Raw genomic sequence first — 27097 nt, forward strand, 5'->3', positions numbered from 1 at the left:
CAAATGAGCTTCGTGCACTCGGCACCACTGAGATCACCAAGCACAAAATCGTCAAGAAGCTTCTGAGATCAGTTGACAGCTCATTCGACACCCTGGCCCTGATGATTCAAGAACGCCCTAACTTCAAGACTCTCGATCCGTCTGACATACTTGAGAGGCTCAACACACATGAGTTCCAGTTATCTGAGAAAAGAGATATCTATGGTCCCAACTATGGCTAAACTCGCACTTTGAAGGCAAAGGTTGTTTCCTCATCTGAAGAAGAATCTGACTGCAGTTCTGAGGATCCTGAAGACATTGGAAAGGATCTTGCTATGCTTGTAAAGAAGTTCCAGAAGTTCACTAAGAAGAAAGGCTTCAGAAAGTCTTCAAGATCCAGCTCAAGAAATGATGAAGCTTCCACTCGTGATCACAAGAAGAGAACATGTCACAAATGCAAGAAACCTGGTCACTACATCTCTGAATGTCCACAGTGGGACAATGAGACCAAGAAGAAGAAGAAGAGCAAGGAATATGATTGTGATGACAACAAGAATAAGAAATCCTCAAAGTCTTCGTCGAAGTCTTCATCACACAAGAAGAGCACATCTAGCAAGGCTCGTGCATTTGTTGGCAAGGAGATGGATTCTGAGGAGGAGTCTGCTTCTGAGGAGGCTGAGGTGGAGTCTGAAGAGGAATCTGATTCAGGTGTGGCAAGCCTGGCTCTAGCTTCAGCGTATGTCGCCAAGTCCATCTTCAACGCTGAAGACAATGGCCCCGTCACCAGCGTTGATGCTAATGATGAGGATGACTCTGCTCCCACCTACTGCTTCATGGCACGTGGTGCCAAGGTAAACTCACGTGATGCTTACTTTCAAACATCAAGCGAAGATGACTCTGAATGTGAATCCAAACCTAGCTACAAAACACTTGCTAAAATTGCAACTGAACAAGAAAATACTATGGAACGTATTCAAAAGTTGCTAGACAAAAGCGATGACCTGTTGGACGCGGAAATGACCCGAACTCGGTCCTTAATTAAAGACATTAAAAATCTTCATGTTAAGTACGAGGAACTTGAAAGTCATCATGAAACGCTCTCAACTACTCATAAAAAGCTCTCCTATGATTATCTTCAAAGGAAGCAAGAGCTTGAGAACTTGAGATCGGCTCATGAAGATCTTCAAAAGGAGAATGAGTCACTCCACGCTCAACAGACCAGTTTCACTCAGGAAGGATTTGAACCACCATGTCTAAAATGTCTTGAGCGTGATAATGCTGTATCTGTTGCTGAATGTTCTACAGCTGCTACTGTTGCTATATCTTCAACTGCTGATGTGGTAACTAACCCCTCTGCTGAGGATACCACTACTATTGCTGATGAGAATGCCAGGTTGAAGACATTGCTTGAAACAGGAATGTTCAAAAGTCTCAAAGGGCATCAGACACTATGTGATGTCCTCAAGAAGCAGATTCCGAACCGAAACCCTAGGAAAGAGGGTGTTGGGTTCGAGAGGAAAATGAATGTTGATGGTTCTTACTGGAAGCCTGAGCAGTACCCCAAAACCACATGGTTTGCTGCAAAGGGACCATCAGTGGATCCATCTACCTTATCTGGCTTCACTTGTGCTAACCCGATTATCATTGATGAATCCTTTGATGCAAACTATAAACTGTTTAAGAACCAGAATGGTGAAGTGTTTGCCAGGTATATTGGTACTAACTGCAGGAACGGACCACCTTTGAAGAAGATCTGGGTGCCTAAAAGTTGTCTTGAGAAACTTCCTATGAATGTCATCATGACACCACCTGGGAAGAAGACAAACCCTAGACCAAAGGCTTCATATGGTCCAAAGGCTTCATACAGACAGAGGACTCACCAGAGTCACCCTAACGCCAATGTTTTGCAGGGAAACCATACTCAGACTTATGAATATGAGCGTGTTTCGTCAAACCGCTATGTTCATAAGACCAAGAACTATTCTGCTTATTCTTATGAGTATTATTCACCTCCTGCAAGGCTATTTTCTAGGGCTCCAAAGCCGAAGTTCTCAGATGCTGCACTTAGACTCATTGCTTCTAAGCCACCCCTGAAGATGTGGGTGGTTAAGAAAAATTAACTCTCTTTTGCAGGGAAACGTCTCCAGCCGGAAATCAAAGGCGCCTGATGCTTACGCTGGAGACCTAAAACCTCTTGTGGGCGCAAGATAAAATGCCCAAATGGTCTTATTATGTATTTCGTCCCAGGATTCCTTGACAAACATCCTATTTATCCTAACCAAAACCTGAACTTTCATAATTCGCTTGTTCGTCAAATGTTTATGCTTCACAATACCCTTGGTGAAGCCTATCCCCAAACTGCACTACAGGGTATGACACCAAAGGCTTCAGAATGGATTATGGACAGTGGATGCACTAACCACATGACTGGTGATCGAAGTCTTCTCATGGATTCAACCCTACGTCCATCTGACAAGAGTCACATCACATTTGCTGACACTGGTAAAAGCAAGGTATTGGGTCTAGGTAGAGTTGCAATCTCGAAGGATCAGCACATGGATAAAGTGATGCTTGTTGAATCCCTTGGTTTCAACTTAATGTCTGTCGCAATGCTTTGTGATCTGAATATGATTGCGATATTTGGAAAATATCGGTGCCTTGTGCTTATGGAATCTGACAAATCTCTAGTCTTTGAAGGGTATCGAAAAGACGATCTGTACATGGTAGATTTCTCAGCAGGACCATAGTTGGCAGTATGTCTTCTAGCAAAAGCTTCAGAGTGCTGGCTCTGGCATCGGAGGCTAGGGCATGCTGGCATGAGGAACTTGTACACTCTCACGAAGAAGAAGCATGTTGTAGGCATCGAGGGTGTCAAGTTCAAGAAGGATCATCTATGTGGTGCCTGCGAAGCTGGAAAGATGACTAGGGCCAAGCATCCCTCGAAGACAATCATGACGACATCACGTCCCTTCGAGCTGCTTCACATGGACTTATTCGGCCCTACTCACTACTCTACACTTACTACCACTGCTTGCCTCTATGGCTTCGTCATTGTTGATGATTACTCAAGATATACATGGGTGCACATAATCCTCTATAAGAATGAAGTGCAGGATGTCTTCAGACGTTTCGCCAACCGTGCCATGACGAACTATGGCATCAAGATCAAGCACATCAGAAGTGAAAATGGCACAGAATTAAAGAACACCGACCTCGACAATTATCTTGATACATTGGGCATCACTCATGAGTTCTCAGCTCCATACACACCTCAGCAGAATGGCATCGTGGAGCGCAAGAACAAAACCCTCATTGAGATGGCACGGACAATGCTTGATGAGTACAAGACTCCAAGGAAATTCTGGCCTGAAGCCATTGACACTGCATGTCATGTCATCAACCATGTTTATCTTCACAATCTTCTGAAGAAGACATCATATGAGCTACTAACTAGTAAGAAGTCAAACGTCAGCTACCTCAGAGTATTTGGTGCTAGGTGCTGGATCAAGGATCCACATCACACTTCAAAATTTGCACCGAAAGCACATGAAGGTTTTATGCTTGGCTACGGAAAGGATTCGCACTCCTACAGAGTCTTCAACCTCTTTCACTATAAAGTGGTTGAAACTATGGATGTGCGGTTCGATGAGACTAACGGCTCGCAAAGAGAGCACCTGCCAAACGTGCTAGATGAAGCATCACCAAGTGAATCTATCAAGCTTATGGGCACTGGAGAAATCATACCTTCAGAGGCATAGGCTGAAGAAGAAATCATCATTTCTGCACCTAATCAATCCGAAGACAATGCTCAGCCTGAAGTCAATGCTGAAAATGAAGACAATGATCAGCAAGAACAAAATCTTTGTCCAGTTCACCCTCGTGTTGCAAATGAAGTACAGATTGAGAAGATAATCGACGACATCAATGCACCTGGTCCACTCACTCATTCAAGAGCAAAACAGCTAGCAAATTTCTGTGGACACTTTGCATTTGTCTCTATATCTGAACCCAAGAAAGTTGTTGAAGCCTTCATGGAACCTGAATGGATTCAAGCTATGCAAGAAGAGCTTCAATAGTTTGAACTGAACAATGTTTGGGAACTAGTAAAGCGTCCTGATCCTCGCAAGCACAATATCATAGGCACCAAATGGATCTATCGCAACAAACAAGATGAGCATGGCCAAGTCGTCAGAAACAAGGCTCGTCTAGTTGCTCAAGGTTACACTCAAGTGGAAGGGATTGACTTCGATGTAACATTTGCTCCGATGGCTAGGCTTGAAGCCATTCGCATACTGCTAGCCTATGCCAACCATCAGAACATCCTTTTGTGTCAAATGGATGTGAAGAGTGTCTTTCTCAATGGCAAGATTGAAGAAGAAGTGTATGTTGCACAACCACCTGGTTTTGAAGATCCAAAGCATCCTGACATGGTATACAAGCTCAACAAGGCACTGTATGGTCTCAAACAAGCCCCTCATGCTTGGTATGACACACTCAAAGACTTCCTGAAGAGCAAAGGCTTCAAACCCGGTTCCGTGGATCCCACACTCTTCACTAAGACATATGATGGAGAACTGTTTGTGTGTCAAATCTATGTGGATGACATTATCTTCGGCTGCACTGACAAGAAATACAGTGATGAGTTTGGACATATGATGCAAGAGCAATATCAGATGTCCATGATGGGTGAGCTGAAATTCTTCCTCGGTCTTCAAATCCGTCAGTAGAGCAACGGCATCTTCATATCACAAGAGAAATATCTCAAAGACTCCCTGAAGAAGTTTGGAATGCAAGATTGCAAAGGATACACGACGCCAATGCCAACCAAAGGTCAATTGGGTCCCGACGACAATGGTAAAGAGTTCAATCAAAAGGTATACCGCTCCATGATTGGTTCTTTACTCTATTTATGTGCATCTAGGCCAGATATAATGCTTAGCGTTTGCATGTGTGCCCGATTCCAAGCGGCACCAAAGGAATCGCATCACTTAGCTGTGAAGCGAATTCTTCGATATTTGGCTTACACCCCAACACTAGGATTATGGTATCCAAAGGGCTCAGAGTTTGATCTAGTTGGATTCTCAGATGCTGATTATGCTGGAGACAAGGTTGACCGCAAGTCCACATCAGGCACATGTCACTTTCTTGGACGATCTCTTGTCTGTTGGTCTTCAAAGAAGCAGAACTGTGTATCTCTCTCCATTGCTGAATCTGAATACATTGCTGCTGGATCTTGCTGCGCTCAGCTTCTATGGATGAAGCAAACTCTCAAGGACTATGGCATCTACCTGAAGCATGTGCCACTCTACTGCGACAATGAAAGTGCCATCAAAATTGCCAACAACCTAGTCCAACACTCGAAGCCAAAGCACATTGAGATTCGTCATCTCTTTCTCAGAGATCATGTTATGAAGGAAGATATTGATATCATTCACTTCAACACTGAAGAGCAATTGGCAGATATCTTCACAAAGCCCTTGGATGACAAAAGGTTTTGCAAGTTGCGGTGTGAGCTAAATATCTTAGAATACTCAAATGTCGTGTAATTGGACACACATCCTAACGCTTATGCATGATGATGACTTAGATGTGCAACACACAAAGTAACATATATCTTCAATCAATGAAGACATACACTCTAAGTGTGAATACATTAACGTGGAATTTGACTTCGGAGCGCCATGATAATTGTGCGCCGTGTCTGGGTCTAATACTTCCTATACGGTGGGTAACGCCGCCACCGAAATCTTATTGTAGTGTTTCATTTGGCGTCACAATTGCATAGTCTTCACATTTGGTTTATCTTCAACATTAGTTTGTCTTCGAGGTTTATCTTCGCTATGTTGAGTTGGTCTGATATATAAATATATATATGTGTGTTCTGTCCTCTACAGCATTCACTTATAGCTATGTCTTCATACTTGAATTTTTTATCTAAGTGAATGTGATCGGACCCTAATCCCTCCTCTGTGCTTCTACCTCAAATTCTATCTATCCAAGTCATATGCACTCTGCTGAAACCTGTCAAATTGTCTTCTTTGAGTCTTTGTCAGCTGAAGACAAAGAGACAAACATTTAAATCTGTTTTTAATGCCATATCCTTTTTGCCTGAATACCGGAGAAGCCGGAACGACCACCCGACAATCCAAGCGTGCGTGGGAACGTGGAACAACTTTCAATAAGTTGCATGCAAGCCACGTGTCCTTCAGATGTGAACCGCTAGGGGCACCTGTGTAATTACACTGTGCAGTCCCTTTCCTTATAAATACACACTCACCGCAGCCATTATCTCTTCTTCCACCTCGCCGCCTCGCTCAAACCCTAGCGCCTCTGCTAGCTCGCGACGACGCCGGAGACGAAGCGCTTAGCTGCCGCGACTTCTTCGACGCCGTCCTCACGCCGGCCGCGGACCTCGTCTTCTCCGCTGCCGCCAAGTTATGGCACGGGAGATTGAACTACTCGGCTTCTAACTCTGCCTCGTCTAGCAGTTCGTCAGCGGTAATTAAATCTCACTTTTTACTGCCTTTTTGATCCGTCCTTATCTACATCCCATATCATGCTAAGAATATTCACTTATGCTTCATAACTAGTTAGATTCCTCACTTGTACTTATTCATGGATTCGTACAAATCTGGAACCAACTCTATTCAAATAAGTGAATGTCTTCGCACTATGAGGTCAATGTCTTCAAACTGATTTTCCTTCAAAATCTTCTGAGAATGCATATGACCTCTTCCCCTTCCCTCGCATCTCTAATGCTGTCACAGGTACATGTCCGTGGGAGAATCCCTTGGTTCTCATAGTCTGCATTCATTTGCAGAGTTCTTACAGCATCATATACACTCCCCTGAAGCTAGCTCTTGTCTGACCAGTAGAAGGAAGCCATTCACTGTTCTGAAGCCATTCAGTCTGAATATAATGGCCACGGAAAAATCTGCCAGGAAAGGTGGCAGGCAATGCAGAGGCAATACAACTCTAGATCTGCCTCCAGATCTGTATGAATTGTACAAGTCAGATCCTGAGGTGTCACATCCCTAGTTCTGGTATGACCTAGACTAGCTAGTCATGTGTGCATCATGTTTAAATTCCATTTAAACTTGAAGTGGGGATTTGTGAAACCCTCAGAATCATTTCTGGAAATGACCCAGATAAAAATTGCTCCAAAAGGGTCCAAGAAAATGTTCATGTTGCTCTCTGAAAATATTGGACAGAGATAAAAATCAAACCAATATTTTTAGGAGCTCATAAATATTTATCTTGGCCATTTGGAATTAATGCAGTAATTATTTGCATTGGATATATATATGTTATATATTTTACATATGTCCAAAAATTCTGAATTTTGGTGAGGGGCTTTGGATTAATCCCTTAGGTCCCTGCAAAAATTGACAGAAGTAAATAAAATGATTTAGTACTTTACTAAATCAGAACAAATGTCAGAAAAATAGAAAAGAACAGAAATAAAAAGGAACTTACCTGGGCACTTACCTGTGTAGCCGGGCACTGTGCAGCCCGGCGGCCCAACAGGCCGGCCCAGCCGACTGGCACTGCCAGTCGTCGTCTTCACCGTGCCAGGAGGACGCCGAGCACGCGCTCGCCGCACGCGGCCACGCGCCCAGCCAGCTCCTGCCTCCCTGCTTGCTCCGCGACCCCCTGCAACGTCGCCACGCAACCCCCCCGGCTCCCCTCGCTCTCCCCTGTGCCCGTTCCCCCCTCCCCTCGCTCTCTCTCTCACGGCCGAGCACTGCCGTCGCCACCGGCCACCGTTGCCGTAGCCACCGCCTCCCCCTCGCCTCTCCGACACGCGCAGGAGCTCCACCTCCTCGCTCTGAAGCTCTTCGCCGAGCCACGCAAGCCGGAGCGCCCCGTGGAGCCGTCGCCGTCGCCATCTTTGCCTCCGGCCGCCGTGGATCCCCATCGCCGCCCCACCGACTCCAGCCCTTCCCCGAGCTCTCCAACGACGGCCGCCGATCCGCTGTGAGCCCCCGCGTCGGTTTCCCCTCCTCTCCTGCCTCCCCGTGCTCTGTAGCCCGCAGCCGCTCGAGCCCGAGCTCCGGCCGCCGCCGCGAGCTCTGCTTTGGCGAGCTCCGGCCACCCTGCGTCCTCCCTTCGACGAGCCCTGGCTATGCCCCGGTGCTCTCAGCCGCCGCCCCCGTGCACCGCAGCGCTGCGCCCGCCCTTGGCCGTGCTCCGGCCGCCGCCGCGAGCTCTGCTCCGGCGAGCCCCGGCACACCCACGGTCTCCCGCGTGTCCCATGGGATGCGCGCGAGCCAGGGCTCCTCGGAGATGGTCTCCGCGGCCCTTTTGGTCGTCGGAGACGCGATCCCGAGCCCCTCCGCCGCGTTCGGCCTCGCCGGCGGCTAAACGCCGGTGGGGTTTGACCCCTTTGACCTCGCCGGCCTGACAGGTAGGTCCGGCTCGTCAGGTGATTAGCTTAACCTAATCACCACCTAACCTAACCCCCTGACACTGACAGTGGGCCCCGGTGCCCCTAATCTTTTATTTAGGCTTAAACTAACCCCTGTTTAACCCCGCGTCACTGACGTGTGGACCCCACACATCAGGTTTGACCCTGGTCAGCCCCGGTTGACCTGCTGACGTCGTGCTATCATCATGCTGACACAGTTATTTATTTTCTGGATTTAAATTAAATCAGGAAATTCCAGAAAATGATATAAACTTCTAAAAATCATAGAAATTCAACCGTAGCTCAGATTTAAATAATTTATATATGAAAAATGATCAGAAAAATTCAAGCTATCCATCTGTGCCATTTTCATGCATGACAAACCAACCTATACATGCTGTATATATGAAAACACACTTATGGCATTTAAAGGGACTTATATTAGAGTTGCATTTGAACCCTTGGTTCAAATGGATCTCTTCCAAGTTGAATGCTAGTTGCATTAACTCAAACAGCATCACATCTACATGCCATGATCATGCATCATATTGTTGCATATGCCTTTTTATTGATTGTCGACACCGTTCCTTCTCGATAGGTCCTGCTCCGAAGAGTGCTCGAGAGTACCTGTCTGAGGAGCAGTGAAACCTTGTTGATCTACAGGCAAGCAAACCCCCTTTGTTCATTCCGATACAATCCTACTCTCTCGCTCCTGCTCTCTTTTACTGCATTAGGACAACAATGATTCAACTGCTACTTTATGCTGCGGTAGTTGAACCCATTCCTCTGCATGACCTGTCATTGCCACAGTAAATAGTTGAAACCCACTAGCATGTGTAGGAGTTGTTTGAGCCATGTTGTGTTCCTACCATGCCTTGCCTGCTATTGCTTAGAGTTGTGTCAGGTCTGATTCATTGGGAATGAATTGGAGTGTTACGATATGTTCTGGTGCTGAGAGTTAAGTGTATGAACACGATTTGGTAAAGGTAGCGGTGAGAGGCCATGTAGGAGTACATGGTGGGTTGTCTCACTGGAACCGTCCTTAAGCACTGAGTTCTGTGTATGTTGTCCAATGACTAGCTACTACCACATATTGGGTTCCGGTAACTCGACCCCTCTCGACTTATTAACCAACTTGATCTCTGTCCAGGAGTTGCAATTAGTTTCTGGTGTTTGTAGGTAGTGTTAGTAGTCTACCAAGTGGCACCCGGCCAGGTGGGCTTGGGACAGACTAGGCACAAGTGGCACGGTGTACCAAGCGTAGATCCATCCGGCGAGGTGGGCTTGGGAACCCTGCACACATCGTTTGGGGCCGTGATCGACACCCCGGCCGGATCTCCTTGCGGATGGAACCCGAATAGGCGATAAACCTGGACTAGAGTCTTGTGTGGTTAGTCAGGTCGTGGCCGACACCCTCGCCAGGCTTCCGCTTGAAGGTTGCCGAGGTACATGATGTGTACATGGCGGTAAGTGGCGAGAGCGTGTGTGAAGCAGTACACCCCTGCAGGGTTATCATGATCTATTCGAATAGCCGTGTCCTCGGTTATGGACTTCTTGGATGCTTACGTGGTACATAGACAACTTGAAGTGGATACTCTAAAATGCTCAAGATAAGTGTGAGTGCTATGGATGGCTTCTCGTAGTGAGACGGGAATGAATCCATAGTGGTGTATTGAGGTGGTGATTAGTGGACTCGTGTGCGCCTTCTTACCTCAAAGAAGTTCCTCGTAGTCGTAGAGCAGGATAGCCACTGAGTCAAAGCTGGCTTGCTGCAACTAAACCCCACACTACCTTCTTGATACAAATGCATGTATGATAGGATCTGATGTAAGTCTTGCTGAGTACCTTTGTACTCATGTTGCTTTATTTATGTTTTTTTGCAGCGGGGACTTCAGTCTTACTAGTAGTTCCGCTTGGACTTCGACGAGTAGCTTGTACCTCAGCTACGATCTTGTACCCTTGGGAGGGGCTTGTAGATAGTCAGGCTTCTCAGCCTTTTCTTTTGTAGTTGTCTGTACTCAGACATGTAATGCATCCGTTGCTTGTATGATCTGAATGATGGGTCATGTGACCCCTGTTTGTACTTAATGCTATGTGGCTCTTCTGGGCCTTTTATCTATATGAGTTTGCGTTATGTTGTGATGCCATGTTGTACAGCACATACTTGCATGTTATGCGTACGTGTAACGTGTATTGCTATGTGTGGGATCCGACAACCTAGTTGTCTATCCTTGGTAGCCTCTCTTATGGGGAAATGTAGTCTAGTGCTTCCACCGAGCCATGGTAGTCCGCTACAGCCCGGTTTACCGGAGTCCTGCTAGCCCAGCACTACTGCTCCGGAACACCTAGACTGGCCGGCATGTGAGTCACTTCGTCCCTGTGTCTGTCCCTTCGGGGAAATGTCACGCGGTGACATCCGGAGTCCTGCCTAGCCTACTACAGCCCGGGTTCCCGGAGTCCTGTTAGCCCAGTTGTTACAGCCCGGATTCACACGCTGCTGACCGACATGCTCAATGTTGTTTCATGTATGCATGTCTCCGTAAGTTAGTGCCACTTTGGGTTCACGACTAGTCATGTCGGCCCGGGTTCTTTGTCATATGGATGCTAGCGACACTATCATATACGTGAGCCAAAAGGCGCAAACGGTCCCGGGCCATGGTAAGGCGACACCCGTGGGAATACCGTGCGTGAGGCCGCAAAGTGATATGAGGTGTTACATGCTGGATCGGTGTGACTTAGAATCGGGGTCCCGACATGAGGAAAGTTACGGCCAGTGCAAGACTCGAGTCCAATGGATTCGAAGATACTGGGCTGAACAGTGGTTCAGGTATAACTTTGTAACCCCTGAATATGCAGAGAAGAATGCTATCAAGCGCCCATGGGGAGATATTCTGTACAGGAATCTGCAGCCAAAGTCGAAGTCTGAAGCCATTGCTCAAGGCTTCTACGCATGCATAGTCTGAGGACCGAAGCCTGAGAATGTTGATCCGTCATCTATGCTATGGTGTCGCGAAGACAATCTCTTCAATCGCAATTTTCTGTTTGCAAAGGAGTCAGCTGCCAAGAACAAGAAGGCATTCGGACTCGACTTCAACCCTGGTCCATCTGCTCCAAGGGTTGATGGCACACGTGACGCAAATCCCAATGTCATTGGCCCCTTCAACAACTTTGATGGCCTCCTCTCTCATATCGCTGCTCAGAGGGCTATGGTGGATCAATCTGCTGATGACGCAGATTCTGAAGATGCGCCAGCATCACCGAAGCAGAAGAAGAAGAAGAAGAAGAAGAAGAAGAAGAAGAAATCAAAAGCTTCGTAGCCCTCTGTCACACCAAAAGCTTCGAATGTGAAGCTCTTGACCACTGCACCTCCTGAACCCAGTGTGCAGTCTGAAGATTTGTCTCATGTCTCCAAGAAGGCCGAACAGTCCAAGAAAACCAAGAAGCCCAAGAAAATTTCTAGGCATGAACTGACTCCTACTACCGTTCTGCGCAATGAGGATGACACCATTGATCTGTCCAGTGATGAAGATCTTGGTGATGATGCCCTTGAGATGCTGATCAAGAGCAAGGGCGGAGATCTTCAACGATCTGCCCCTCTTTGATGTTGACATTCTGAACAACTTCACCGATGAGTGGTTCGATGACCAAAGCATCAGTATTGATGATCTTCAGTTACCCGTGGACATTAGCGTCACGTTTCATGGAGCCATTGCCAATGAAGTGGCCTTGGCTCAGAAAATTGTTGAAATCAAGAACAAGATTGACTAAAGCTCTTGGGCGTCCTAGCATCGATCCCAAGATGGCTACCAAGCAAAAGAAGAAGTCTGATGTGGCCCAAACTGAAGCACCAAGGCAGGAAGAACCTCACGTTGTCTTCCCTGCCAGCATGACAGGCTCGAAGCCTAAGGTCACCTCAGCAGCTTCAGAGCTGAAGAAGACAAGGGCAGCTAAAGCCGAAGCCAGGAAATGCAAGCACAAGGATGCTTCTAATAATGCCCCATCCAAGAAGAAATTGAAGACAAAGTCTTCAAAGAAAGAGCGTGCTGCCGCCTCTGAGCCCCTCAATGTTGAACCCATTTCCGTTGCTCTTCCAGCCTCAACCAACCAAGAGCGTCATCTTGTCATTCATGAGCCTGCTTCCACAGAGGTTCCTGAATATGAAGAAGTTCCAGCTGTTGACCCCATCACAGCTGAAGACATTGGTCGTGAAGACAATGTTGAAGATGATGTAGTCCTTCCTCAACTCGAGCCCCAGTCAGTATCATCGCCTGCTCGAATGAGCAGTGAACTAATCAGCATTGGTCATTCGTTGATGCTAATTGCTCAAGATGACTCATGGGCCAAGCGCCCATAGCAAGACACCCCCATTCATGATGAGACACCCAGAACACCACCACCTCAAGTCACCATTCCGGTGCTTGACAACGATAACTACATGGTGCAGACCACTCCCTCACCAAAGGCGTCGCCCGCATTTCGCAGGCTTCGCAAAGGCCCCATGCCACAGGTGACCATGTCGAGCATTCCGGAAGGGGAAGTGCACCAAAGCTCAGTAGCACGTCAAGTGTTTCCTGAAGCCACCCCTACTGCGAATGTCTCTAACTCTAAAGCTAAAGTCACTGAAGACATTACAGCTGCATCAGCCGATGAGGATAATGGAGAAGCAAGAGAAGAAGAAAGAGTTGCCACACCCCCTGTTGTTGATCAAGTCATTCTTGAGGAGAATGTGATTGTGCCCGACCCTCCTGTTATTGAACCAACGGAGGTTGAAACCACTGAGGCTGCCACAAACAATGCTACTAAAGCCAATGACATTGTCATGGCTGAAGACAATGTGGAGCCTGAAGCTCATGTGGTGCCTGAAGCCAATGTGGATGCTGAAGCAACTGTTCCACCTCCAAGGCCTCACACAATTGAACAGGCCTATGATCATGGCCAGCTTCTCACAGCGAGATGGCCCATTTTGGTTCCTCCCACATCTCCCGAACCACAGTATGACTACCATGTGGAGCAGAGGCCACAAGTTCAGAAGCCCAAGCCACGACTGCCAAGGCTTCCTGGTGCTGCGACTACACCGGGTTCTTTCAGCGTGAATAGCTTCAGAGCACACAACACCTTCTATGACAGTGCCAAGAATCCATACTCGAAGCCAAAGATCTCTTCCGATCGATTTTGGAGCCATCAGCATCGCAGCTATTACTCCTGCATCCTATACAATCAAGAGCGAATCTTTCCACATATGCGTCTTGATTGTGAAGCTATTGTTGGGCTGCCCTGTCTTGAAGAAGCTCTTGACTGCTTTAGAGAGGTTGGTCTTCTGCCATTTGTAATGGACAAAGAGCACTGGAATGAAGAGCTTCTACTGCAGTTCTATGCCAGACTTCATATTTGTGGCTACAACAGGGATCCGAAGACATGGATCCTTGAGTGGATGTCAGGTGATGTGCATCATGAAGCCAAAGCTCAAGACACCATCGAGCTTACTTCCCTGCCCACTCCAGGTGAGTTGTACGAGCCTGGTTGTCAGCTTCATAGAAATGAACTGCAGAGTATTTTGCAGAGGCCTGAGCCAAATATGAGTGAGATGCTCAGTATGATGAAGCCACTGCCTCAAGATGTTGAATACCCCAAAGAGTTCTTCGTGAAGGACCTCGAGTACTTGCCACGCACAGTTTATCATATTCTGAGGCGTACTCTATGGCCAATCAAGGGACATTCTTCTGAAGCCAAACTTGAAGGAGCCATCAAGACTTTGGTATTTTATATCATCAATGGCATCAGATTCAATACCCAGGATTTCTTCATCAGACAACTAGCTGCATCTGGGATTGATCTGTTTGGCTTGAAGTTTTATGCTCCATGGGTGATGCGCCTGATCAAGCTCCATTCTTCTGTTGACTATCAGCCCTCAGCGCGCAACCATCTTGTCTTTCTGCCTGAGGTTGATCTGTCCATTGAAGCCATCTACCCCGAGCCTGCCAAGAAGCCTCTACATCTTCACAATGTTGAACACCAAAGCTTCTCGCAAGCAATGGTGGGAATTCTTGTCCCCAATGCTGGAACTCCCACTTATCCTCTGGCTGGCAATATGAGAATGCCACATCATGCCAACACCGAAGCCACTGTCAGTACGGTTGCCCAAAGGCCTCGGAAGCGTTCTCGTGTACTCAATGACCGAGAACTTCTTGTGGCCTTGCATCATAAGCAGGACAAGCATCATGACTGGCTAAAGCGTCAGATGCAGAGTATCTTGGTGGATGTCAATCGCATTCGAAACTTGGCCACCAAGAACTCATTTGTTGCCCATGAAGCCTATCGGCAGTCCTGGAAGAGTCTCACACTGCTTTGTCCTGAAGACGATCTTCGCAAAGATGGCTTCACTAAGGACTTCAAATTTGATTCCAGGCCCCCACAAAATGCAAGTTGGCGTCGCACTCCCTCAATTAAAGATTCTGAGCATTCATCTTCGGCTTCAACTGTTGTTGCGAGAGTCATCAATGAAGAAGACGACGCCACTTCACCAACCATGGCTGCACTGCATCTCGACACTGCATCAGGCCCGTCTGCACCACCGAACTTGAACATCGACCCTGCTCCTTCATCTACTCCTGATGGGAACGAGTAGGTACTCTATATCTTCAAACCTTTTTGGTCCTCACTGACAAAAGGGGGATAAACTTATGAGTTGATAGTCTTCAAGCGGGTCCTTATTGGGTGGTTGCTTTATTTTTGCCAAGTCTTTACAACTCTCGTCTTTTGAAACATTTGGTTCTTTGAGTTGTAACACTTAAACTCGATGGTCGTCTGCTACTTTTTTTGCTATCTTGTGATGCAATGATAAATTCCGCATGAAGCCATTCCACAGACGTCCATTTTTCATTATTCATGGCATTATCTTCGTTATCTCTTTATATGCATGATGAATTGTCTTCATAAGATGAAGAGGATCTCCACAAAGTTAAACCTGCCATGTGCATTTGCATTCAAAAGCAAACTACTTATATGCACATCTTTAGGGGGAGCCTTTGCTACTTATGAAGACAATGCCTTAATTCTTAAACTTTCACATACTTTTATCCCCGTTGAAAACTTCAACCGGTTTGTCATCAATCACCAAAAAGGGGGAGATTGTAAGTGCATCTAGTGCCACCCTTAGTTGGTTTTGGAGTATTGACGACAAGCTTGGTTGAGGGACTAATGTGTTTGTGAGAATTGCAGGATAACACAGGTAGTAGTCCCATATTGATTCGGTTTACCTACCAGAGATGACCCCTAAAAATGTGTGAAGACATTGAAGACAATGGTGGTATGTGAAGATATTCACAGTGAAGATTATGACATGAGAAGACATTCACATGAAGACTATGGAGTGTGAAGACATAGTTGTTTCGTAGATTCCTTTTCTTCTTTGTTGAGTCATAGGAACCACCGTACTGTTAAGTGGGGTCCAAGTGAACAAAGTCAGAGTGACTAATGTGATGCTCAACCAAATCCTATGTCTTCGAGCGAAGACAATGAGAGCAAATCTTATCCAGAGCTGGATGAGTCAGCTTTACTTTTAGCCCAAGTCAAGATGTCGCGTGTGTTTGAAATCTGACCGTTGGACACATGTCAGTTCCTTAGTGACCTAGGGTCATTTCGGACAAATCAGGTCGGGTTGCCTCCTGGCTATAAATCCCCTACACCATAAGTTGGTGGCTGCTCAGAGTTAGTGCACGGCTTTTGTCGTTTGAGAGCAACCCACCTCCGAAGCATTTGAGAGAGAGATCCTTGCGAGGACAAAGCCCAAAACACCCAGCGCCAAAGAGTGTTAGGCATCACTGAAGTCTTTCTGTCTGCGTGATCTGAAGACTTGTTACACTTGAGGACTATGAATCCTCCAGCCGGTTAGGCGTCGCGTTCTGAGCATCCAAGAGCTATTGTGGATTGCCAGTGAACAAAGTCTGTGAAGGTTTGGAAGTCTACCTTGAAGACTTACCAAAGTGATTGGGCGAGGACTGTGTGTTCTTAGCTCAAGGGGAATAAGGTGAAGACGCGGTCTTCTGAGTTGAATCTCAGCCTCCCTAACCAGACGTACAGTTGTCAGAGCAACTGGAACTGGTCTACCAAATCCGTGTCCTCTCCAAGCAACTGGTTCTATCATTCCCATCTCTTTACTTTATAGTTTGTCTTCGTGAAGTCATTGCCTGCTTGCATAATCTGATTGGCTTCACTGTGTGAAGATTGTTTGCTGTTTGGCTTCATACTATCTTCCATCCTGATCCATACTACCTAGCTGCTGATAGTCTTCGTGCTTTCACTTCATTGCTTACTTGACTATGGCTTGTCTAGTGTAGTCTACCTTCCGCTGCATAGCAATAGGTTCATTTCTACTGTTTGTCTTCAAAGCCCCCGTGTTTCGAAGACTTCCATAAAAATCACCTATTCACCCCCCCCCCCTCTAGTCGATAACTAGCACTTTCAGAAGCTCATGACATAGTAAACAAAATGATGCGAAACATCCTTTGGTCATCCCCATGGACACGTCATCATCACCCAAGGCACCAAGTGGACCCATGATAAGGGCTCGTGCAAGAGCTACCGAAACCGAGGTGAACTCCCTCCTTGCTCAACTCCCTTTCAAATCACATCAGACATGGCTACTACCTCAAGCGGAGACACTTTGCATACCCAGGTACCAAGGAACCAGCCATGGAGAAGCTAAGGAGCAAGGCCAAGCGATGGAGGAAGAAGAACATGAAGACGGAGAGCAAACTACACAAGTCAGCACTGATAGAGGCAAAGGTGTCCCGATGTTTCAATGAGAAGTAGCTATTGTTTTCGGTGGAAGTCGACTTTGATGATCCGACTACGAACGTGCAAAGACGTCGTGCCTTGGCAATCGCTAAACCAACTCCGAGAGGTTATTGACCACGCCAGAGCACGATCAACCTGACCACAAGGGTCTATTTCCTACACGCAAACGAAGAACAAGCAAGAAGCTGAGATTGCAATCTGGATATTGCGAATATAAGAGGAAAGCTTCATTGATCAAAGTGTGGTACCGAAACGTCTTGGCCTTGTCGTTGGACACAAATGAAGTACGCGCGTTGCACTATGGCGAACTTTAATCTAAACAAACACCAAGTCTAAATGATGCCTTCGGGGCTATATTTATAAGGGGGAGGGGATTTCGTCCCCCCTTGGCAAGGTGGGAGTAAAATACATCCCGAGTCGTTTCCCCTATAATACGGACTCTGAAAACAGCCTACGCAAAGTTATTTCGAAATTACATGGGCCTGGGCCAGAAATAAGGTGGTGTGCCACCTATAATAAGCCATGAACAAAATTTATGAAAGATCACCTTGTATATTTCGTCCATGTGCTTGTATGTCATCGTGGTGGCTTCAAAGTGCTGAAATCTCCACTAGAAACTCTGTTCTTGTTCCCTTCGCGTGTGCCTTCAACTCCATGCTTGATCCTACTCCAATGTTCATCCTTCTTATCAATGTTGGGCCCTTCATTCATTAGCAAAACAAATGCATCCAATTTAGGCAGCATCATATACTCATGAACATTAGAATCATTACCAAGAGCGAAGCACCTGATGATTTAATTGGCGTGCGCGAGCTCTAGTAATTGGTCCAATATATGTAGCAGCAGGGGCTGTGAGTGACTATGGTGTGATGTCCTCATCAAGAACCTACCCGGATGATCCGTACGACATCTGGACGATCCGGCCCTCCTCAGAAGACATCAGCAGCCTCTCCACGAAGCAGGATCATCCAGGATTCTACCCGGATCATTCGGACAAGCCCGGACGTCCGGCCCAGCCGGATCATCCGGACATTGCCTGCGCGCATGACTAGGGTCGAGGCCCATCCCTTCCTCACTTAGACTAAATATTCGTCTCCTACCTCTGTTTTAGGGTTAGCAAAGCATATGTTATGATCTAGAGAGAACTTTGATCATCTACCTCTTCCCTTGGAGATCAAGACCTCTTAGAAGAAGATCCCCAAGAGGATATCAAGACCTCCTCCCCTAGGGATTGGAGAAGACTATTATCAAGACCTCAATTCCTCTTAGGATTAGGAAAAAAACTACCCTTTGCTATTTCCTCTTGTTGGATTTGGATCTTGAATCTTGTATGTGTATATGGATTTAGTGGATGTGAGACCTTGGATCTTTCATGTGAGTGTTTTCCTCTTGTGTTTGTGCTTGATTTTCCCTCTTCCCCTTTCAAGTGTGAAGAAGATCACCACCTAGGATTTCACCCTACAACACAAAGTGTAAAGCCATCACTCAAGTGTGGTAAACCTTGATGGTGAGAGGCGGGCCATATATTTGAACACCCCCCTGCCTCACATGTAGGACGTGGGATCGATCTAGGGCGTAGAATCTTTTTTTAATACTACGTTGGCATGGTCTTCAACTTGAGGTCTCTTGGCTCTGATATCATATTAAATTCAGCTTCAACCAATTATTTATTTTAGAAGTCTAAACTAATGGAGAGAGACATGCAATATATTTCAACAAGGCGGAGTGCAAGAAGCTCAACACGCCATATAGGTCAGAGCAGGTGGTTGATGTACTATGAACCCTCACTGAAGGTACCTAAGATGGAATAACAAGAATGACGTGAGCGGAGAGTTGATTTTTCAGGTGAGATGCATGGCCGAGGAACGAGGGAGTCAAAGGAGAACAACTCTAATAGATGGGAGGCACCAACTCAAGGTATGCTGAAGATCATTGTACACTAGTTTGGAGGCTGGGGAGTGATTGTGCGGGGATCATAACGCTGGTCACAACGGAAAACGCTGGTCACAATGGAAAGTATTGTATAAGTATCACCCACATGCCATATACTCCCTCCGTAACGTCTTACATTTGTTTATGATAACGCACGTGGCTTTGCCAAGCTTGGCGTTGGTTGTAAGATCCCACCACGGTGATCTCGGAGCAAAGATGTTCCAGCCTTGTGTTGCTGCAATAAGTTACCTCCAAAGTTACAAATACGTATTAAATACCGCAGATACAAAAGTACTACAACATCTGAAGGATTTTCACCGATTTTTTCGAACATGTCAGAGGACACACATATACTCTCATGCATTAAATGTTGATATATGTATATAAATACACAGATCTCACGTAGTACATGCCATCCTTGAATTGGACGTAACGATTCAGATGGGGAAGTCCAGACATTGCCGCGTGGATACTCACTTCCTATTTCTTTCTCATTTGAAAAGGAGGAATGCAACAAAAAAAGGCAAGAAACAAATAAAAATAAGAACCTGCACCAGCCACTTGTACTGAACTCCTCAGCTACCACAGATGTATACACTATGAGACCAGCTCCAGGGAACAAATAAGTATGCAAAAAGAAGGGGTGTGATGGAATAAGCAATGGTGACGTAGTTCTGAAACCCTAATCAGGAACTAGCATTAATCAATTTCGAAGGCCTCGCTTCCACGTATATGATTTGATCTGATACTGCTCCACCCCCACCCCACATGTGTAGCAGGAAATTAATCACATTTGATGTTTCTGTAGATTCTCCTCACGAAAAGAGTTGACCCTACATAGCCAATAGCACCTGAATCACCAAAATAGATGTCAGAACATCAAAGTGGTCTTTAAACATTGCAATGTATAGCAATCATTAGTGCTAAAGAGTGCTTACCGCAAAGTATTCCCAGACCAAGACAGAACATCAATGTGTAGCCAAAGTAGAAACTTGTCTGGAAAAAGCCGGACATCTTTGTCTTCACATGATAGTAGTAGATGGAGTACAGGTACACATATAGCGCTGTTGATGCAGCGGAGAAAAACGAGGTCCATTGCCAATGATAGTTCTCAGCATTCAGCAAGAAATAAGTACCGACAATTGTGACACAGATTGTAACTATTAGAAGAATGACAAAGACCAGCAACATGAAGCCGTAAACATAATACACCTGCCAAGAACCAAATAACATTGCATAATCAGATGCTCATATAATGGAAATTGCAGGAAGGTGCTTCAGAATAAGGCATGGACAAATGTAATATGAAGCAAGGACAGAAAAATCCTTTCCACACTATGATAAGTGGCTAACATGATTTTGATGATTAAAAGATAGTATTTTGTACAAAATGTCTACAATGATTTCCTTGTTTACCTTGTAGTTCCAGAATGATGTGAACACAAAGTACATCTCGATGAAGATGCTGCCAAAGGGAAGCAGCCCACCCATCAATGAGATGACAGAAGGTGTAAGGTACCACTTCCTCTCGGGAATAGGCCGTGGAATAGTCTTTACTCGGCAGGGATTGTTAGGAGCCCCACTCCAGTTTCTACCAACGACCGTTCCCAAAAGCACCAGTGGAAAAGATATGAAAGCCCAAAGGACAAACATGACAACCATTGTACCAAATGGTATTGCCGCTAATGACCCATAGAAGATTGCAATTGTATTCAGTGCAAAGCCAATTGCAAAGTGCAAGAATGGAAAGAGGGATGCTGTAAGGATCATAGCCTTTATCCAGTTTTTACCTGCCATGGAATCAAGTCATGAAGTGAGGAAATCAAATATAAACTTTAGAATCTTCTACAAAAGAGTTAGATGCCATGATAACATGATGAAATTAGAAAGAAAAAATCAGAAGAAAGACAAGACTGTCCAAACAAATACTGATAGTCTAAGAAAGAAACAAAATCCTGCAACTTGTCAACAAGAAGTGAAGGACCATACCGCCATTCCTCGAGTACAGACCAGCACTAACATATCCAGAAATAAAAGATGTAAGAGCATAGCACACGATGAAGGTTGTGATGATAGCCCCTCGCCTGAGAAACATTGGCATGTAAGTTAGAGAATAGGAATCGCATGCTCAACATGCAAGAAAGAACCATGCTCCATGCTAAAAACAACGAAAGGCTTTTTGTAACACAGCATAGGTTGTTTGACATTTCAGGATTTGTTCACTTCTCTGTACCCTACCTCCATGGGATCTGTGCATCTCAAGAGAAGGACATAATACCGCCACTCCAATTTGCAAAACTGAATACAAGGTAACTTTCAGATAACTAAAAGCAGGATTTATTTTCCTGAACTATTTTCGTGTGTCTAGAGGAGAAAGGAGAAATACTACACTATGTTATACTCCCTCTGTCCCAAAATAAGTGACTACAAAGTTGAGTCGCTTATTGGGGGGGGGGGGGGGGGGGGGGGGGTAGTTTTTATCCAAAAGGTTCACGTCCAAGCAGAAAGAGAACAGGTAACTGCAACTGCCAGAAGGTTTAGGCACCACTGTGGTGTTGCGGTAGGGCAAAACAGTATAACAAGAGGAAGGGAGGGGAGTAGGCTAGGACGGGTCACGGGAAGCACCAAAGATATGGAAAAAGAGAGATTTGCAACCATTGACTTGAATGGATAAGCCATTGCCCTATCCTTTATGTATGACCAGCCTAACATGTATGTCCGAATTTATCTCATCATCCTAATTTAACTTGAATATTACCGTTTAATAAAGACCAAACCATCTACAACACTTCATGTGTTGCCACCGATGCATGTGGCCAACAACGGCGGTAGCGTTGGCCCCACATGACACAAAATTAACTTTCTGTGCTTAAAAAGCCTTGCAGTCCCAAACAAGTTGGGGTAGGCTAGAGTTGAAACCCATAAGATATCGAAACCAAGTCATGGTTCTGGCACGTGGATAGCTAACTTCCACGCACCCCTGTCCATGGCTAGTTCTTTGGTGATACCCCAGTCCTTCGGATCTCTCTTTTACGGACTCCTCTCATGTCAAGTTTGGTCTACCCCAACATCTCTTGACATTATCAAAGCGTTTTAACCGTCCGCTCTGCGTTGGCGCTTCTGGGGGCCTGCGTTGTATATGGCCAAACCATCTCAAGCGATGTGGACAAGCTTCTCCTTTACCCTGGCTTGGGACCAGCTATGTTATTAATCCCTTAATTCAAGTTAAGTGAAACCCAAGGACAATAAATTGTAATGCCATCCCACATCCTCCAACTATCAGATGTTGCTCACTGATACTTAAGCGAGTACTTTACTCTACGCATGTGTGGAGTACTCCAGAACACTGCATTCAGGTTTTTAGATGTTCAAATAGGAATACAAAACAAAACAGTGAATACTATCTTGAACAAGTGTTATTTGCAATAAGGAACAGATCAGTCACAATTTTCAGTAACAGCGGTAAACGAAGAGAAATGCAATGGTAGAGACTAGAATCTTCTTCAGTCCATCAATAATGCTTCCTAATCAATATATTATATGTAATACCTTTTTTTATTTGCACATGTAATAGTTAAGAAGTCGGTGCTCATTTTTTTCTCACCGATTTTTTAATAGTTTATTCAGGTAAAAATGAATTTAACTAGAAGAGATCAAAATTCAATCTAGCAGGTATGAGAATGTTGTCAGCATTTGAAAATAGACACGACACTACATTGCCACATTCCTATCCAGGGATCATCATCAAAAATGGTGGAAACAGGCAGATGCCAGCAATTTAAAACTTAAAGCAGCCAGAGGAAATTAAATCCCAGACACTTTTACATTGATCTTGAGCCAACTTTTTGTTTAAGTTACTGTCAGTTACTGTATTTAAAGAATGATACTTCATAATCGCAAATTTGCAAATGATTGGCAGTCAAGATTTTCTAAGAAAGGTACAGGATCTGGAAGGCTCCTCGCGAGAAACGAAGTTATGTTCTGGTACTCTGAACGCTGGTCCAGCTCATTTTCAAATATTCCTGCCCTTCATGCATCTTTTTACGTATTATTAATAGGGTACGACCATGCCACTTTTTTAGCTTGTCATGTATTTCAAGCCATGTGTTCTGCATGCAAGGCAAGGCAGAAAGGAAATGAAAAGCATGTGTATGATTTTGAGCATACCCAACATATAACATGCCAACGATGGCCAATACAATCACAAGTAGGATAAGAGCTGCCAGCTGGGTGCCGATACCAACAAGAGCAGAAAGAAGTGTCAAGCTTCTAGGAGGACGAAATACATCACCATGGACAAGTTTCCACCCAGATTCCTCATTAACATCTCTCTCCTAATAAAGCAAAGTCATGAGTACAGGCAACAGTTGAGTGGCAGTGGATAAAAACCAAGAGAGTTAATTTGGTTGGAATATTATTCAAGTGCAGCAAAATAGGCACCAGAATTCAGATGCTCACCAGTGACTCTAGATCATCATCATCACGAGCATATTTTGCATAATCATTTCTCAGTGTTCGCATCAATATCATTGAAACCAAACCAGTGAGAAAAATAACCATCATGAAAGAATTGAAAATGGAGAACCAGTGAATCTGAACATGAAAATTTAGAAATAAATTAGAACTTTCCAATGGTTAGTTCAAAGGGGAGATGCAGTTCGCTATTGTTGAACTGAAGGGTTATTCCCACTAGCAGGGAGAGGGTTGTGTGCTACGCATACTGGATTCTTTTTCCAAAAAGCAATCATTACCATTTACCTGGTGTTCAAAGAAAGGATAGTCCAGGTAAACTTCAAAACGGCGTGCAAATGAAACATCTGTTGGTACCCACTTCACTGAATATGTCATGTCCAACTTCTTACCAGCGTCAAGGAGCTTAGGAGACTCTTGGGTGAGATTAACATGAATTATCTACAAAATCAAATCAGATCCACTTATATATTCATGTTCAAATATCTACAAAAATAAAATCAGATTCATTTATAACTTGTCCAAATTATGTATTAATGTTCTGAATCAATGGAAGATGCATACCCTGTTATCGTTGTACTTTACAAGAATGTTTTTGTGCGTGTAAAGATAGTGCTTGTTTTCACTGTTTTTGTCAGTCTCTCCAACAAAACCTGTCAAAGCATATAACAACTGTCTTGTTAGGCAAAAGAAACAAAGATAAAGAATAGCAAAGAAAATACTAAGTTGACAGGAACATACCCCAAAGAGGCAGATCATCTAGGTGCATGGTGCACAAGCAATGCAAAAACCAGTGAAAAATGTTAGAAACACGAAATATGCCTAAAATCAGCGTAATACAACAAAATGTAATGCATCACATATTAATCCATGTACCTATGAAAAATTCAAACCAGTACGAGCTTTCAATGGCATCAGCAAATTGTTGAGTCTTCTTGGGATCTAGTTCCAGTGTGCAAATGGATCCCCTTTCCACATTTCCTAAAGCAAAGGCAACATAACATTTATATAATTAATAAGACAAACAAATGCATACCAAAAGAAAAATGCATATGTCGACATTCAGTAAATCACAAATAAATACAAGGATGGTCTGAGATTAACAAGAACATACTTAAGAACTTTATGTCAAGCTGACTATCAATCAACTCATTCCCACCCAGGACTTCTCCAAGACCACCCCACTTATGCCCAGGGTTCTCAGATGGTTGACAAAATGGGAGGCTGTGATAATTGTAAGTTTCTTGAGGATTATTGTAAGGTCCAACTTTATTCACCCAGAGCTTAACTGAATCTCCAGCTTTGTACTGCATGTAAGAAACATAAAGCAGATGAGAACTTAAAGCCACACGAAATGCTCATAGCACATGGTATTAGGCATAATTAATTTAGAAAGAAAGCATACTTGAAGATAATACAGAATGAAACAAATGTATAATGTAAATCTGCAAAACATTAGTGATTGGGGCTTGATGATGGCTAACGCTAAGGTACATTATGGAGAGAAGAAAAAAGCCATGGGTTCTCTTTCGTCATTACTCAGTCCTAAGTTACGAAAGCATTTTCTTAATTTTCATATAAGCAGTCAAGTTTGATCAACTAAAATATTCCGGTCATTAATACTCCAGTCAAGTAAGTCCTCCTATATAAGACAGTATATGTATCAATTATTAATCGAATAATAAGAGATTAGTTTATTGATCTATTATCTATCTCCCCAACATATGTTCTACTCCCAATCCCCTGCACCGTGCCATCCGTCCATCTTCATGGCAGTAGCTACCTATGTTGTTCCAGGCTACATGTCAATGAGGCATGGAGTAACATTTTCACAGACATGTGGGCCATTAGGGTCAGACTATCAGTGAGGCATGGAGTGGTATTTTGAGAAATGCCAATCTCAGTGGTGGCAAGCTATTTCCAAATCAATCTATATCAAGAAACCAATATAGAACTCCTCTCTAAAATAAATATATAACCGTCAGCAGTGCAATTGACTTTCTTTTATGTCCAAATATGATCGCAAGGACAGAGCACATGAGTTGCAGCATCACGCAGGATCAAGACCATTGGCAAGGAATTATTATCCTAGTTGCATGGACAACTGAATGTCTCATACTCCCATTTATTTCACCATATTGAAGATCGCGATGACAGATGCATGAAAGCTGGAATGCAAAATATTATCCTACTAAAATTTATTTGACAATGTTCATGATTAACCAAATCAAATCAATTCATATTGATCACAAGGAAACAAATGAACAGAAAAAAAGATTCACGCATAGATTTGACAAGAGAGTATGCTCTTGCTGCTCACTCCTTGGATTATAGCCTGCTATTTTCAACCACCAAGTGCACGCAAAACAAGTTATAGAACATTTTGTATGCAAGACAAGACCAAACTGTCAGCACCTCTCTATGAACCAAACAGTAACAATATCCTGAATCTAAGAAGTAGAAACCACAATGCAGCCTTCACTACATCTACAGGAACATACACTGCAGCCTCGAAGTACCTGGATGTACGCGAATTTCCTCCGATCAACATCAAGTTATTATATATCTAAGTTCAGAGTATCAGGCACCACCACTGGTACCATTCCGATCAGGTCCCGCACAGATCGAACTCATTTGGAGCACTAACCCTGTAGCACTTTATATTGTTTCCACCACCGTAAGCTAAGCTATGATGAATCATCCTAAGATTTAAAACCTCCTCCGTCGTTGAACACAAAGATTCTCGCGTCACATCAGCCACAACCTCCAGACAACCGAACTGCACTAAGAGCTCTAGGAACTAAAACCTCAGGACGCGAGAGCTGGAGAGACCAGCGCGAGATCGCGCCGATGGGCGATCAGATCTGACGCCACGGAATGGGAGCAACTAGAGCGATCAAACTGAGGGGGCCGACAAAAGGTTTTAGATCCAAGGGAAGATAGGGGGGCGAGGCGGGGCTGAGCAGCGCACCTTGTGGTCAGACTCTGAGGCGAACGCGCGGAGCGGAGAAGCGAAGGCGAGGACGGCGGTGAGCGAGAGGAGGAGGACGAAGCGTCTGCGGCCGCCGCCGCGGGAGGAGGGGAGCATTCCGCCGGCGGCGAGATCTGAGGATGAAGAGGAGGCGGTCGCGAGCCTTCGGTCGGGTTGGCCCGAGAGAGCTGCCGCCTCGCGATTTCACTGCGGTTTTGGACGGTCTCTGATCTATCTATGGGATCTATTGGCCGTTGACTCTTTGATAAACAAATGGGCAGAGCAGGCAAATTCAGTGATTCTATGCCTTCCTAAAAAAATGATTCTATACAAAAGAAGTTCTCCTTCCGAGAAATTACTAGCGTGTCAGAATTAATAGTACCTCTTCCGTTTCAAAATAAGTGGTTTCTAGTACATCGAACATAAGTAATGCAAGAATTTTGTTGATTCATTAATAGTTTGATATCCTGAACTAGGAAGCCATAGTGTGATCCGTCCTTCTCTTTCCTGCTCATAAGATCATCGCCCTCCAAAAAATAAAA

At 44.8% G+C, this 27097-nt stretch overlaps 1 protein-coding gene across 1 annotated transcript; it reads right to left on the reverse strand.

Annotated features, from left to right (window-relative positions):
* Positions 1-19574: 19574 nt before the first annotated feature.
* On the reverse strand, positions 19575-26900 carry LOC109786978 (transmembrane 9 superfamily member 1). The gene is made up of 12 exons (XM_020345539.4): positions 26556-26900; positions 24699-24891; positions 24461-24565; positions 24326-24343; positions 24149-24237; positions 23873-24025; positions 23573-23707; positions 23282-23448; positions 21104-21198; positions 20531-20904; positions 20053-20326; positions 19575-19965 (listed from the first exon to the last, which is right to left on the reverse strand). Exons 1-12 carry the CDS (start codon positions 26670-26672, stop codon positions 19898-19900), a joined length of 1788 nt encoding a protein of 595 aa, XP_020201128.1. The 5' UTR covers positions 26673-26900; the 3' UTR covers positions 19575-19897.
* Positions 26901-27097: the final 197 nt, after the last annotated feature.

The sequence above is a fragment of the Aegilops tauschii genome, chromosome 5 (assembly GCF_002575655.3).
Source record: "Aegilops tauschii subsp. strangulata cultivar AL8/78 chromosome 5, Aet v6.0, whole genome shotgun sequence".
NCBI lineage: Eukaryota > Viridiplantae > Streptophyta > Magnoliopsida > Poales > Poaceae > Aegilops > Aegilops tauschii.

Excerpts from the sequence above, each read along its gene's own strand:
- LOC109786978 (XM_020345539.4), bottom strand. The coding sequence starts at position 26,672 with ATGCTCCCCTCCTCCCGCGGCGGCGGCCGCAGACGCTTCGTCCTCCTC. Across the intron at positions 24,892-26,555 it reads CCTCAGAGTCTGACCACAAG|TACAAAGCTGGAGATTCAGT; the intron begins GTGCGCTGCTCA and ends TCTTACATGCAG. Across the intron at positions 19,966-20,052 it reads TGGTCTGGGAATACTTTGCG|GTGCTATTGGCTATGTAGGG; the intron begins GTAAGCACTCTT and ends TTGGTGATTCAG.